The sequence below is a fragment of the Sorex araneus genome, chromosome 1 (genome assembly GCF_027595985.1).
Source record: "Sorex araneus isolate mSorAra2 chromosome 1, mSorAra2.pri, whole genome shotgun sequence".
Classification (NCBI taxonomy): Eukaryota; Metazoa; Chordata; class Mammalia; order Eulipotyphla; family Soricidae; genus Sorex; species Sorex araneus.
The window spans coordinates 157142897-157157288 of NC_073302.1; the positions used below are offsets into that span (position 1 = coordinate 157142897).

A 14392-nucleotide genomic window follows, 5' to 3' on the forward strand; every position below is an offset into this window, starting at 1 on the left:
CATGAGGCCAACCTGGGTTCGATTCCCAGCATCCCATATGGTCCCCCAAGCACCACCAGGTGTAATTCCTGAGTGTAGAGCCAGGAGTAACCCCTGTGCATTATCGGGTATGTCCCAAATAGCAAAAAAAAAAAAAAAAAAAAAAAAAAAAAGTTTGTCATAGTCTGTGCTGCCTATCAATTATGATTTAATTGAGTAGAGTATATGTTTCCCATGGAAAGAAATGGGAGTTAATTTAAATTATCATCCAGGGCCAGAGAGATAGTACAGTGGGTAGGATACTTGTCATGCACTTGACAGACTCAAATTCAAACTCAGGCACCCCATATGGTTCCCCAGCACCGCCAGGAAGGATTCCTGAGCACATAGCTAGGAGTAAGCCCTGAGTACTGCTGGATGTGACTCCAAAACAAAACAAAACAAAAAAATCATTAACTGGAATTTTCATCTGAAAGCATATGTGTTCTTTAAAATGGTTAGAGTTGGGGCCAGAGCAATAGTACAGTGGGTAGCAGTAATTCCTGAGCGCAGAGCCAGGAGTAGCCCCTGAGCATCAGTAGGTATGACCGCCCCCCAAAAAAAAGCAAAAAAAAAATTAAATTTTAAAAAATAATAAAAATAAAATGGTTAGAGTTAAATATTCCACTCTATAAACTCTTAGGAATGAAAGCCTTCAGAGAAGACTGGAGAAACAGTACAATGGGTAGGGTTCTTGCCTTGCACACAGCCGACCCGTGTTTATTCTCTGGCATCAAATATGATCGCCCGATTCTGCCAGCAGTGATCTCTGGCTCCTTCCACAGTGCCAAGCAAGCCCTGGGGGCCCCTGGATATTTTACTATGACCTCCCCCTCAAGGGTGAGTGAAAATCTGAAACACCCCAGGCTGTGGGCATTCCACATGTGCCAATTCTGTAAGCACACTTGGAAATTTTGCCCTTTTTGCCACTAGGGAATCCAAGCTCTATGTTATCTGATGGAAAGACATTCCTTTTCTCCTGTGTTATTACCGGGCATTCAACCAACAAAATCTGATTTCATTCTGTCAAGTGTCTGTTGTTTTCTGCTAACCAATGGGGCCAGAGAGATAACAGCAGGCAGGGCACTTGTCTTGCATGCAGCTGGCTCGGGTTTGATCCCCAGCACCCCACATGATCTCCCGAGCCCCCCAGGAATGTTCCTTGAGTGCAGAGCCAGGAATAAGTCCTCAGTGATGCTCAGCATGGTCCCAAAATGGAAAACAAATAAGTGAATTAATAAATCAAAACAAAAGAAATACTGATTCACCACAAAAGATTTTAAAATAAAAAAATTAAAAGGTAAAAAAGTTATCCCTGATGCTACCACTTTTAGAAGTTTGGTTTATCTCCTTCCAGGAATTTTTTCACATATGCATACCCTACTTTTAAATTAGGATGTTCTCTATTTAGAGTTTAAAACCTACTTTCTTACTTGGGTTATCAATATTTTTTATATGCCAATACAGAAACAGGCTAAAACAAACCATGAAATCAGTCAGACTGCTGCCGTTTTCCCTGTGAAAATCTCAAAATAACACTCAGGAAGGGAAAGCTTATTCAAGGAAGGAAGAGTCGAGAAATAGGTCAGGATATAAAATTTGGCACCTTATGGTCACATTATGTGGGACCTGTGGCTGAGATCTCCAAGCCTGCTCGGATCAGGACTGGGCCTCCTCCACCCAGGTCCCCGTTTTTCCAGTACCTTGGCAGCCACACCCACAAACCCCCCCCAGACCGTGTTAATCTCATCAATGGCCAAGATCCCAAACAAAGCTCAGGCACAGAGAAATCAGAATCACACCCTTCACCACCACCTCCCACAACACAGGCATTTTGGTAATATGTCACTTTACTCTTAGGAAACTCAACTCTGGGCCATGGAAGGAGCTTAGTTAGTGGTAGAGAACTTATCTTACATGTGTGAGGCCCTGGGTTCAATTCCTGATACAAGGAAGAGGAGAGGAGGGGAAAAGGAAGTGGGATAGAAGGAAGAGAAGAGGAAGAAGAGGAGGAAGAGTAGGAGTAGGAGGAAGAGTAGGAGTAGGAGGAAGAGTAGGAGTAGGAGGAAGAGTAGGAGTAGCAGGAAGAGTAGGAGTAGCAGGAAGAGTAGGAGTAGCAGGAAGAGGAGAAGGAAGTGGAAGAGGAGAAGGAGGAGGAAGTAGAATAGGAAGCAAAGGAAGAGGAGGAGGAGGAAGGAGAGCAGGAGGAGGAGGGAAAAGAAAAGGAAGAAGAGGAAGAACAACAACAACACCACAACAAATAACTCAGTTCTGTGGACTAGGGTTCTCAGAAGCAATAAGGGAAAATGCCCCCTCCCCCCACCAGACAGAAAAATACTTTCTAGATAGGAGCTATCACCACTGGGACTGTTTACATTCAAAGACTATAATGTATCTATGGCAAGCTAAAAACTTTATACACCAAAATATCAAATATAAAACAAAAAAGCTAATCTAGATGTGAAAGGGACATTGTCAAAGGAAAGTTTAATCATCTCAGTAAATTACACAAGAACAAGGACTGACCATTTTGACCCTTTATTTCTCCTCCTCCTAGCAATCTTGTAAAACTCTGGGAGGAGGCAGGCCAGGGTGACAGTCCTGGGGACAAGGTGCTTGCCTTGCATGTGGCCTGACTGCAGTGCACTCCACTGGCCGTGGCGTCCCCCACCGAGCACCTGAATCCAGTCTGCTTCAATCTCATGCCAACTTCTGAGTAACTGCTCTCAGAACTGTGGGTCTTAGCATGAGAGAGAAAGCACGCTTCCTGTCTGGCCTGGACCAAGCACAAACTAACTGTGCACATACATGCTTTGTACTCTCTGCATCAACAACAGAACAAATGCTATTTCCCTTGGATGAGTGTTGCCAAAACTTCCTGGCACACACTATCTCCGCCTCACTTTGTGCTCCCTTGCCCTCAATAATGCTTTTAGCAGCAACTAGTAACTGCCGGTCTTTAATAGGCCTCTAGGCTCTATACTGTAGGCAATCCCTTCATTAGTCATGTAAGCACAAGACATGTGAAGTCCAAACACCTAGATTTCATGCTGGAAGCCATTCTTTCCACTTGGACTATTTTCTCTCTTCCTCAGATGGTATTCTGTTTTTGCTGCCTTCCAGCTGCTGAAACATATTTAAATTCTTCTCCTGTACTGGAAGAGTCTGCAGAGAGCTGCCCGCCAACTCCTCGGACTTACCATGAATATAAGATGCACCCCACCAAGAGAGTGGTGCCCAGCCCCGCAACCAAGTTCTTGTCTCTGTACAGGTCCTGCCCGAAGTCAGGCGTACAGATGGTAACGTTCTTCTTGTGTTCATCCAGAACTGGGAGAGAAAGAAAAGATAAAGCAATGCCAGTCATTGAGAATGGAATAGATGGTCAGTGCTGGAAGGACCCTGGTGCACTGCTGGTAGCAGAGGGCAGTAAATACACCAAAAGCACAAACGTTAACACTGCCAGAGACCATGATACATCAATGACAATAAAACCTAAAAATGGGGGCCAGAGAGAGCACGGGGCTAAGCTAAGGCCAGTGTCGACTTATCCTCATGTGGTGCACACATGGTCCCCCCCCTCTCCTCAACCCGCCTCCAGCTCTGCCAAGGGTGATTCCTGAACACAGAACCGAGGAAAGCCCTGACCAACACTGGGTATGACCCCTAGAACCAAACCAAAAATTTTAAAATGTACTGAAAAATATTTTAATATGCAAAAAACACATTTATAGACATGTAAAGATTAAACTATTTTAGCAAAGAAAGTAAAGATATTCTAACTAATCAAAGTTTTTTCTTTGGGGGGGAGCTTTTCTGTCCAATAAATTGCAGAGATCATTGTTCCATCACATTAATGAAAGGGGATACTCCAAAGCAGTGCTCAAAGGGTCTAGGAACCCTTCCAGAGATACTCAGTCCCTGTGTCAGAGGATCAATGCCTGAGCCTACGAGTGCAGTACTTTGGGGGAGGGGGTTGTGGTGCCAGGGATTGAACTCAGGCCCCTGTACATGCACCCCCACTAATTTTGAGGGCGCCTTAATTTTGTACGTGTGCACACGTGTGTGGTGCCAAGGACAAAACCCAAGCTTCACACCACTAAGCCTGATCCCAGATTCCCCCAAAATTTACTTGTAAAAACTGTTAACCTATAAAACCTGTTTACCTGATTAAATAATATGGGAAACTTATCTTCCACCAAGAAAAGAAGTTAAGGGTGGAAAAACGAAACCAGCCTGTTTGTTGGGGGCAGCCTGTTGGGTAGGGCTCAGTGGTAGAACATTTAGTTGCACAAGGCCCCAGGTTCAATACCAAGAACCATGAAAACACACACACACACACATACACACACACACACACACACACACACACACAAACTAACCTGTTGCAACACATGGAGGTATTCATTCATTCATTTGGAAAAGTCTCAGCTGAGAGGAGGGAAGGCACTTTCTAGGAACTCCAGTCTGACTGGGCTATCTTCAGGCACCCCCTTTCCTACCTCAGCACCCACTTAGAACAAGACAGTGTAGCAGCAAAGAGTTTCTCTGTTCCATGGCCTCAGAATCTCATTCTTTCTCAGCACCTGTCAAAACACAGACAGAGTAAACCTGTCCCATTTCTCCAGAGGGCATTGCCTGGAGGCCTGAGGTCTATCTTGTTCTGTGCTGAGGTCACAAGGGAAGGCAGGACCCCTCACCCAGGGCCATCTCTCTGAACTCGGTGCCAGGTCCAGGCAGTCCTGTAAGCCTATGTACGCCTCTAACATCCCGGCCTAGGAGGATTCTCCCAGAGTTGGCCATTTCTCAACATTTTCAAAGGCCTTACTTCTTTTCATTTGTTTTAGGGCTACAATTGGCAGTGATTGGGGTTTATACTCCTGGCTATCCTCTCAGGGATCATGTGGGGTGCCGGGGTGCAATCCAAGTCAGTTGCATGCAAGGCAAGTCCTATTCACTATACAATAGATCTGACCCAAATTTCTTTTAAAACAGAAACACACACACACACACACACACACACACACACACACACACACACACACACCCTCTATTGATCGGATCTGTGAATGTGTTCTAAAAAAAGAAATCAAGTCATTCATCAGAATGATGAGTCAACTTAAAGCTTTCTTTCCTCATTAATGTTGCTCCATATTTCGCCCCCGTGGTTATTAGTGTGTACAAAATTCTGTTCAAGGGATTGGTGCAAACAGTTATGTCACCTTGTCCACTACATACAGCAGACATTCACTGTTTCATAGCTAAATGAATCATGATGCATAACTGGGGTGACAGCTGGTTATGTGTTTTTAAAACAGAAATACAAACACACAAACACACACTATGAATGTGTACTAAAAATAAATTCATTCATTCATTAACAGGATAGCTGACTTAAAGCTTTCTTTTCTCCTTTCTGAATCGTTTTCTGAATGATTCAGATTCAATCTGTGAGCACTGCTGAAAACCTATAAAGAAGTGGGACAAAACAGACCGAAATCAGAGCCAGAGGAGTAGTATAGTGGGTAGGGTGTTTGCCTTGCATGCAGTCGACCTGGATTTGATCCCTGGTACCCCATATGGTCCTGTCAGCCTGCCAGAAGTGATGCCTGAGTGCAGACCCAGGAGTAAGCCCTGAGCACTGCCAGGTGCCACAAACACAAACAAAACAGTAGAATGTAACTTGGAACTATCCTAAGGAAGTCAAAAATTTCACGAATTTTAAAGTTTTTAAAAAAATGTTTGTGGTGGAGAGCACAACTCCAGGGCAGTGCTCTGGAGACCTCGGGCCCTGCAGCAATTACCTGGAGCTTCCCAGGAATGTTGGGGGCTCCTGGACCGCACCCAGTGATGCTCAATGATGTGGTGCCAAGGATCAAAGTGGAGTCAGCCACACGCAAAGGGTGTGCCTTAATCCCTGCACTGTCTCTCCAGCTTTAGGCTTTAAAAAGTTTTGACAGACTAAATATTTCTATGGTATTACCACCAGTGCTATTTGCTCTTCACCTAACACAGTCTTTAATTTTAGCCACCTCATCTTGATCTGATTGCCAAGGTCAGCCCCAAAACAAGGAACACAAACATAAACTAACTATTTTATGTATTTCGTCTAGAAACAAGTTTATAAACAGGCCCAAATAAGTATCTGAAGTTGGACTAAAATCATGACTGGTATTGACATTGGAAACAGTAAGCATAATTGTGTATGTGGTGGTTTATGGAATCTTTCATCTTTATTCTTAGTCAATAAAAACAGTTTTTAAAAAACTGGCCAAAACATGAACTTTTCTATTTATGCAATACTGCCTAAAGTTAAAATAAAAGCTCTTCTGTTTTTCAGATGATATCTGCCATTAAAAAAAAATCTATAATACAAAAATCCCATTAAGTTAAAACTAGAAATAACTAAGTTATTTTTAAAAGGTCTTAAGGAGGTGCCAGAGAGACAGAGATAGTCCAGGATGTAGGGTGCTTGCCTTGCACACAACTGACTTGGGTTCAAGCCCCAACACCCCATATGTGCCCCCTGAGCACTGCCAAGGTGATCCTTGAAAGCAGAGTCAGGAGGAAGCCGGAGCACAGCTAGCTGTGATCTAAAAACACCAAGAGCGGGAGGAGATATTTAAAAAGATTAGATTTAAATAAATTTAAGAGTTGGGATAAAGCCTTTTTATGAAAAAACTAAATACAGGGCATACTATACTTAATACCTATAATACCTATAATTCTACCACTTTTCAGCACAAATAGCTATAAAAATAAGACCCATAAATACATAGCGCTATAAACACTAAGACTTCAAAAATTATACCTGCATTTGCTCTCTAAACTTTAAAAAAACTCCCATTTTTTAATTTTTTTAAAAAAAGGAGTACATTAATTTCACATAAGATTATATGTGCTTACACATATACATACATGTATCTGTAGCACTGTAGCACTGTCCTCCCGTTGATCATCGATTTGCTCGAGCGGGCACCAATAACGTCTCCATTGTGAGACTTGTTACTGTTTTTGGCATATCAAATATGCCACAGGGAGCTTGCCAGGCTCTGCTGTGCAAGCAGGATACTCTCGGAAGCTTGCCAAGCTCTCCAAGAGGGTCAGAGGAATTGAACCCGGGTTGGCCGAGTGCAAGGCAAACGCCCTACCCACTGTGCTATCACTCCAGTCCATAAATGTATCTACGTGTATATTTACATACACATTTGTATATCACAAAGTGATAAAAAATGATGAAAAAATAAATTTAGAAAATTAAGTAAATTTGTATTGGTTTTATCTCAATATAAGAATTCCCCCCCATCCCCAATTGGCAAGGCTCAGGTAGGAAGGAGGCTTGCATATTTACACACATATGCTCAAGTGAATTACTGCCATCTGGTAAAAAGAGGAGTCTTAGTTACTTGATCAAATAATACTATAAATTCTTATTTCAGAAAGGAAATAACTGAACTCTGAATAAGTTACTTAGGTGGGTCTAGAAGTTAGGTGGTCTATCTCCCAACCTCACACCTGCTGTTGTCTATATAACCAAGTGTCCCTTTAGATGACTCAAGGCCATACAAAAAATGGATGGCTGGACTCAAATCCTGGGCCCTCTTTTCCTTTCCCATGCTTTTTTAATTCAACTCTCTCTGAAAAGAGCAAATGAACAACAAACCTAAAAAGCACAGTAAAATAAACAAAGCAAAATGGGCAGTTGGGGGAAGGCAGGCGGGGGCAGAGCGAGGTGGGGGGCACCCTTGAGAACTCAGATCAGGAAGTAAAAGGCAAACCTCACCTTTGTTCAAGTCCTTGCAATAGCTGTAAGGAATTTTCATGTTTATATCCCATGCTAAGGCCCTTATTTAATAAGAAATGCAAGATCATCGTCTCTTTTCATTTGAGTCTCTGACATTTAAGTTGTTTAGAAAGTTGTTCAGAAAGACAAATTCCTTCCCCACCAAATCAAAAGTGCTGGAGGCCAAAGCATGCGTCTGCCGGCAAGGCTGACTTACTGACTTCCACAGGTTTGCTGGACAGAGCTGAGAAAGTGAGGTAGGTGACGTAGCAACTGATGAGGCCCGACTGCAAGAGCCCAGAGTGTGGCTGCCCTGGAAAAGAAAAGAGAGGTGAGTCTCCAAGCACTCCACGGCCTGACTACAGACCATGCCTGAGACACAGGTTTGTTTTTTTTTTCCCCTTTTAATGTCTATTAAATTACTATGATCTCCAAAGTTGTTCATAATACAGCTGTCCCAGGCATCCAATGTTCCAACACCAATCTCACCACCAGTGTGACCTTCACTCCACCAATGTCCCCAGTTCCCCTTGAGCTCCATTCCTGGGCCTGTATTTTAATTTGAAATGCAGGAAGAAAGCACCTAATTTTTTTTTAAAGGGTCCCCACCCTGAAATATTCCTTAAGCTCAGATCTTAAAAAGAAGGCTATCGTGTTCTCGGACAACATTAAAAAGATGTTGAAGGGAAGAAAGTTACACTGGGTTGACATCTATTTGCAAGATGTCTCTCTCAAAACTTTATTTCAGTGATAACTGTAAGTGTAAATAAATATACTATTCCCAATCCTCCTGAATTCTATTAATGGTAGTTTTTAATTAAATCATATGACTTTGGAAAGAAATGTACATAATCAGTGAGATCACAACAGTCCTAGTGGGTGAATGAAAGGTTTCACAGTGCACAGGCTCCGGAGTCTACATAGCATCAGGTATTAATAGTCTACACAAGGGAAAAGAACTAAATAAAGATCAATGAGAAAAACTGTTGGGAATACCAGAGCTGGCTCTGGCCAGTAAGGAGGAGATGGGGCTTAACATTCACAGGGAGGAGTTTCAATATCAAAAATGCTCAAATTAGGGGCTGGAGCAATAGCACAGCTATAGCACAGCGGGTAGACCTTGCACGTGGCTGACCCAGGTTCGATTCCCAGCGTCCCATATGGTCTCCGAGCACTGCCAGGAGTAATTCCTAAGTGCATGAGCCAGGAGTAATCCCTATGCATCGCCAGGTGTGACCCAAAAAAAAAAAAATTAATCTATGTATTCAGATCATTCAGAGTTACCAGACTATGATAAAAAGATTTCATTTATATTTTGTTTGTACAGTGAGAGAGAAACAGAATCCTTTTACAACACTGCTCTTGGCATGAGAATAAAACTTATCTTTAGCAACAAAATGATATTAAACAAACTTTCTCAAAATATTACCTATGTTAAAAGGTAGAGTAGCACTGCACTGTAGCACTGTCGCCCCATTGTTTATGGATTTGCTCAAGCGGGCACCAGTAATGTCTCCATTGTGAGACTTGTTACTGTTTGTGGCATATCGAATATGCCACGGGGAGCTTGCCAGGCTGTCATGCATGCAGGATACTCTCAGTAGCTTGCCGGGCTCTCCGAGAGGACAGAGGAATCAAACCCGGGTTGGCTGCATGCAAGGCAAACACCCTACCACTGTGCTATTGCTCCAGTCCAAAAGGTTGAATACAACTCACAATATATTTTATTTTATTTTATTTTATTTTATGTTTTTGCTTTTTTTGGGTTACACCTGGTGATGCATAGGGGTCACTCCTGGGATGCTGGGAATCAAACCCGGGTCAGTAACATGCAAGGCAAATGCCCTACCCACTGTGCTATCTCTCCAGCCCCTCAAAATATATTTTAAATATTAACAATGTTTTAGAAAATTCTTAACTGACTAAAAGGATGGAAGAATAATAGTCTTAATTTTAATAGTGGACTTGAATTTTTTTTTTTTTTGAGTGGTGGTAGGGAATGGACCTAGGGCCTCATGTGTGCAAAGCATACATCTGAACAATAAGTTACATAGCCCCAGCCCCAGATTTGAAATTTATTTATTTTGAGGCTTGGGGGCCACAGCTGGCAATGCCCAGGAGTTACTCCTGCTTCTGCTCTCAGACATCTCCCCTAGAGGTGCTCAGGGGATGCAAGGATCAAACCCAGGCTGGTTGTGTGCAAGGCAAGGGCCCTACTGGCTGTGTTGTCTCTCCAGCCCCAAGACTTGGAATTTTTAGTACGGAAAAGCTTTTATTCAAATATTTGCCCCATTAAATCACTACTTTGGAAAGAATTTGAGGGGCTAAATTTATCAGGCACATTTTCCTTTTTTCAATCTAGAAACCTGAAGGTCATGTATTTTCATCACCTGTAGAGTAAGATACCTACAAGGAACGTTAGACTAGGGGCATTCTAGAAACTGGAGGAGACAACTCAGACCTATACTGTTTAGAGCACTTTCAAATCCCGGAGTCTCTTCCTGCTGATTAAGGCCAGGCTCTCCATTTTCTGTTGGCTTCACTGACAAAGAACTTGGGCCTCAGGCAGGTTCACTCCCGGAGCCCGTGGCTGGCTGGGCAGGTATTGGATTTTCCACTTTCTGACTCATCCACCAGGCTGGCCCCAACTTCCAGCCCACAGGCGCTGCATGAAGGATGACTCAGAAATAGCAGTGTGCAGGGCCTCTCCTCAACGTTTCCCATGGGATTACCCTTCATATGCACTGGAGACATTTGACATTTCAAGGCTCCTTGATGTACATTGTTGAATGTCGGTCACATCTTTCTCCACTTATATTACATTTCCTCATTACATCCAGGTGCCTGTTGAGTATCATGCACGCCTGATGATCACGTTCAGTCCAAGTGTGGGATGCAGGGGACATCGGAGTCTCACCTTTCCCATTGCTCCAGAGTAAGTTGAGGGAAGACCGTAATTTCAAAATACTCTAGCTAGCTATAAAAACCCGTGGCATATTTGATGTGCCAAAAACAGTAATGACAAGTCTCACAATGGAGATGTTACTGGTGCCCTCTTGAGCAAATCGATGAGCAACGGGTGACAGTGACAGTGACAGCTATAAAAGCAGCTTGCTCAATGACACTTGCAGAAAATATACTTAAGGAAGAGTGGGGGAGTGAAGGAAAAAAAAAACACAAACAAACCATGCTTACGATTTTGGACACAGGGCGAGATGGAAACCATTGAAATCAGCAGGCACAAGCCTCCGTTGACCCCTAGCAGGATTTTGTTCTCTGTGCAGAGATCCTTTCTGTGTGTAGAACACCGCCATCAATACCAAGCCCCCGGTGGTGACGGAGTACATGATGAGTGTTACCAGGGACAGAGCGGCGTACCACAGCTTGTTGGTCGCTGTACCTGCAGTCCTATTTCCCAGAAGGCGGGCAAGAGGGAGGGAAGAGAAGAACAGTCAGTGACTGTCCTGACACCATTTAGCCTCTGGCACGGGGATGAACTCGGGCTGCCAAAGCCTGGCACACCACTACTGTGCTTCCTAGCAGACGAGCAGTGATGGAGCTCTATCAAAGCCACAAGGCTGGGATCACCGTGCAAGCACTTCTCAGTTCACAGCTAGAACACTTTCTAAACAGAATTCCACCCATGAGTTGGTTCTATAGCGAAAGTGAGTATTTGCTCCACTGTGAGTCTGAATTATACAGGTTTGGGCAGGATGAGAAGGTGGCTCTTATCTGTTTTCCTTTCCCAGTTTTCCCAAACACACAAAACCCAGAGATTCACACCCTCTTCCTCTTGCTGATACTCACTTGCTCATTAGGGAAAGACAGGCTTTCCTCCCTGCCCCAGGAATAAAACTGAGGATGGAAGAGCTCCTAAAGAAGCCAAGTATGATTAAGGGTAAGGTGAAGAAAGAACAAAAGAGAGAAAAGAGAGAAAGAGAGAGAGAACAGAGAGAAAGAGAGAGAGAAAGAGAGAGAGAGAGAAAGAGAGAGAAAGAAAGAAAGAAAGAAAGAAAGAAAGAAAGAAAGAAAGAAAGAAAGAAAGAAAGAAAGAAAGAAAGAAAGAAAGAAAGAAAGAAAGAAAGAAAAGAAAGGGGGGAAGGAAGGAAGGAAGGAAGGAAGGAAGGAAGGAAGGAAGGAAGGAAGGAAGGAAGGAAGGAAGGAAGGAAGGAAGGAAGGAAGGGAGGGAGGGAGGGATGGAGGGGAGGGAAGGAGGGAGGGAGGGAGGGAAGGAAGGAGGGAGGGAGGAAGAAAATCAGTCTTGAAAAAGTAAGAATTTTCATAGGGTTTAAGAAGAAATTAACTTGCTTTCTAGTTAACCCGAAAATTAATATGGGGGGGGGGGGTGGCAACACTGTCATCTCCAGAAACTGTCCAGAACAAAGAGTTTGCAAATGAGCAACGAGGGAGACAGAACAATAGGAGACTGAACTACCTCAGTGTCCTCTGCCATCTGAGAGAAGTGCCCTTTGTGACCACATTCTCTGAGAAAGCCACTTATTAATGCTTTCACAAAACAGCCAAGTACTGAAGCAACCCCGCGAGAATGCTTTAATGATGAGAAGATTACCGCGGCCAGAAACAAAGAAAAGAGGGCGGGAAGGCCAATATGTTCATGACCATCATATTCCTGAAAGCAAGCCAGGCCACGCCAGCGACCCAGAGAATTATTCAAGCATAAAAGGTATGCAAAGGAAATGGGCAGGAAGAGAAAGGGGAAAAGAAGAGAGCCAAAGCACCCTCAGCGCCAGGGAGCCAGATGAGTTCCACAGACAAAGGCCTGTGGCAGGCCAGCAGACTGGGGCAGATAGGAGGGAGACTCGACACAGATACCTGTGGCGGGGGAGGAGGGCAGTGTCCAATCACTTCTTCACAAGCCTTTTAGATTATTAGCATGTGAACTGTCACTAATTCATGCTTACAACCCCCAAAGTAACGCTTTGAGCTTTGACCCTAATCTCTCTGCTGAACTCCAGACTCATTATCCAACTGCTGAGCGTCTCACCTGGAGTTCGAATCAGTTTCTCAAACTTGGCAGGGCCCCCGCCAACTTCCAACATCTGCACCCCCTAAACCTGCTCCTCCATGAGCTCCTGACCTGCAAAATGTGGCGACTCCACATGTGAGCGTGAATGCGTATGTTTGGGGGGAGGGAGGGGTCACGGCCGCTCTTGCTGTCTTCCTTGTCCACCCCCCACCCCGTGAGCCCCCACCAGCACCATGACAACCCTATCAGCCAATTCTACTGACTCCAGACCCACAACAGACCAGACTCTGCCTGCCACCCTCACCTGGCTCAGCTCACCTGTCTCTCCCCGTGCAGCCAATGCCCCGCAGGCCCAGCCCCATACTGCTTGGACCTTTCCCCTCGCAGGGCACCATGAACCCTTTCCTGTCCAGCTGCCCCCCACCCCACCTCCCATTCCACTTTCTCCAGCGCACTCACTGTTCACCACGGAGCTCATCACTTACTCCCTGGTCATATGACAGCGACCTATCTCCTCCTCCACAGAGGAGGAGGCCATGGAGTTCACAGCTATCCTCTGACTACCTCTCCCAGGAAACAGATGCTCAGTACATACCAGAACAAGGATCCTCACACTAGAAACCCCCTCTGAGCGACCACGGGAGCAGGGTTGCTCCCGAGTGCTTCTGTCCTTAGGGCAACATGTATTTGCAGACAGTCCATGACATGTACCTTCAAACTCTCAGTGCCTGCCACATGTCGGGCATACCCACAGGACTCCAAAAACTCAAGACAGGCCGAATGAGAAGGATATGGATGGAGATTAGAAAAGGAAGAGGCAAGGGACCGAGGAGTTTGTTCAGCAAGTAGTACAGCAAGCTTGCTTTGCACATAGCCAACCCGAGTTTAATCCCTGGCACCACACGTAGTCTCCAGAGACCACCATGAGTGATCCCTGAGCACAGAGCCAGGAGTAAGCCTGAGCACCATTGGGAGTGGTCCTGAAACAAACAAAAGCCCCCAAACAAGTAAAGGAGTGGGAGAAAAGGCCAGATGAATGGATGAACAATCAAGTAGGAAGCAGGTTGGGAGCGCTGGTAGGGTGAGAGTGAGGAGTGAGAGTTGATAAAATGTAGGGGGCTAGAGTTTAGTGGATAGGGAATTTGGCTTGCATGTGGCCAAACAGGGTTCAATCCCCAACATCCCATATGGTCCTCGAGCACTGCGCAACCTTTCCTGATATGCAAAGTGAGCAATGGAAAATAAGTGATCTAGCATCTGCCCCTGCCCAAAACTAGAGAGAATGTGACAACACGCAGGGCCTCATGGGATGGGGGGGGGGAGAGGAACCAGCACCTCTCCCTGCCCCAGTGGGGCCCCAAGTTGCCGCCCACGAATGACTCCTAGCTCCTGAATGGCCATGATCCCAAAGACACACAGACCAATTTTGGAACCCAGAGGCTTTTGGCAGAAATGCATCTGGACTGAGCATTAAACTACAGGGCCCTGCTACCCCAGGTGGGGAAAGATGTTTGTCCCTTCCGCCTTTTCTCCCTGGTGATGCAGTGGCCACCACCTTTTCAGAGCCTATTGGACAGCCAGGTATGAGACTGCGGTGACGTGACACG

The 14392-nt window shown here is 44.8% G+C and overlaps 1 protein-coding gene across 1 annotated transcript in view; it reads right to left on the minus strand.

Moving 5' to 3' along the window:
- Nucleotides 1-14392, minus strand: part of SERINC5 (serine incorporator 5) — a 105534-nt gene that overhangs the window by 11889 nt on the left and 79253 nt on the right. Inside the window, 4 exon segments of the mRNA XM_055126568.1 lie at nucleotides 3219-3345; nucleotides 8016-8111; nucleotides 10994-11090; nucleotides 11092-11228. Coding sequence (XP_054982543.1) covers nucleotides 3219-3345; nucleotides 8016-8111; nucleotides 10994-11090; nucleotides 11092-11228 — 457 coding nt within the window.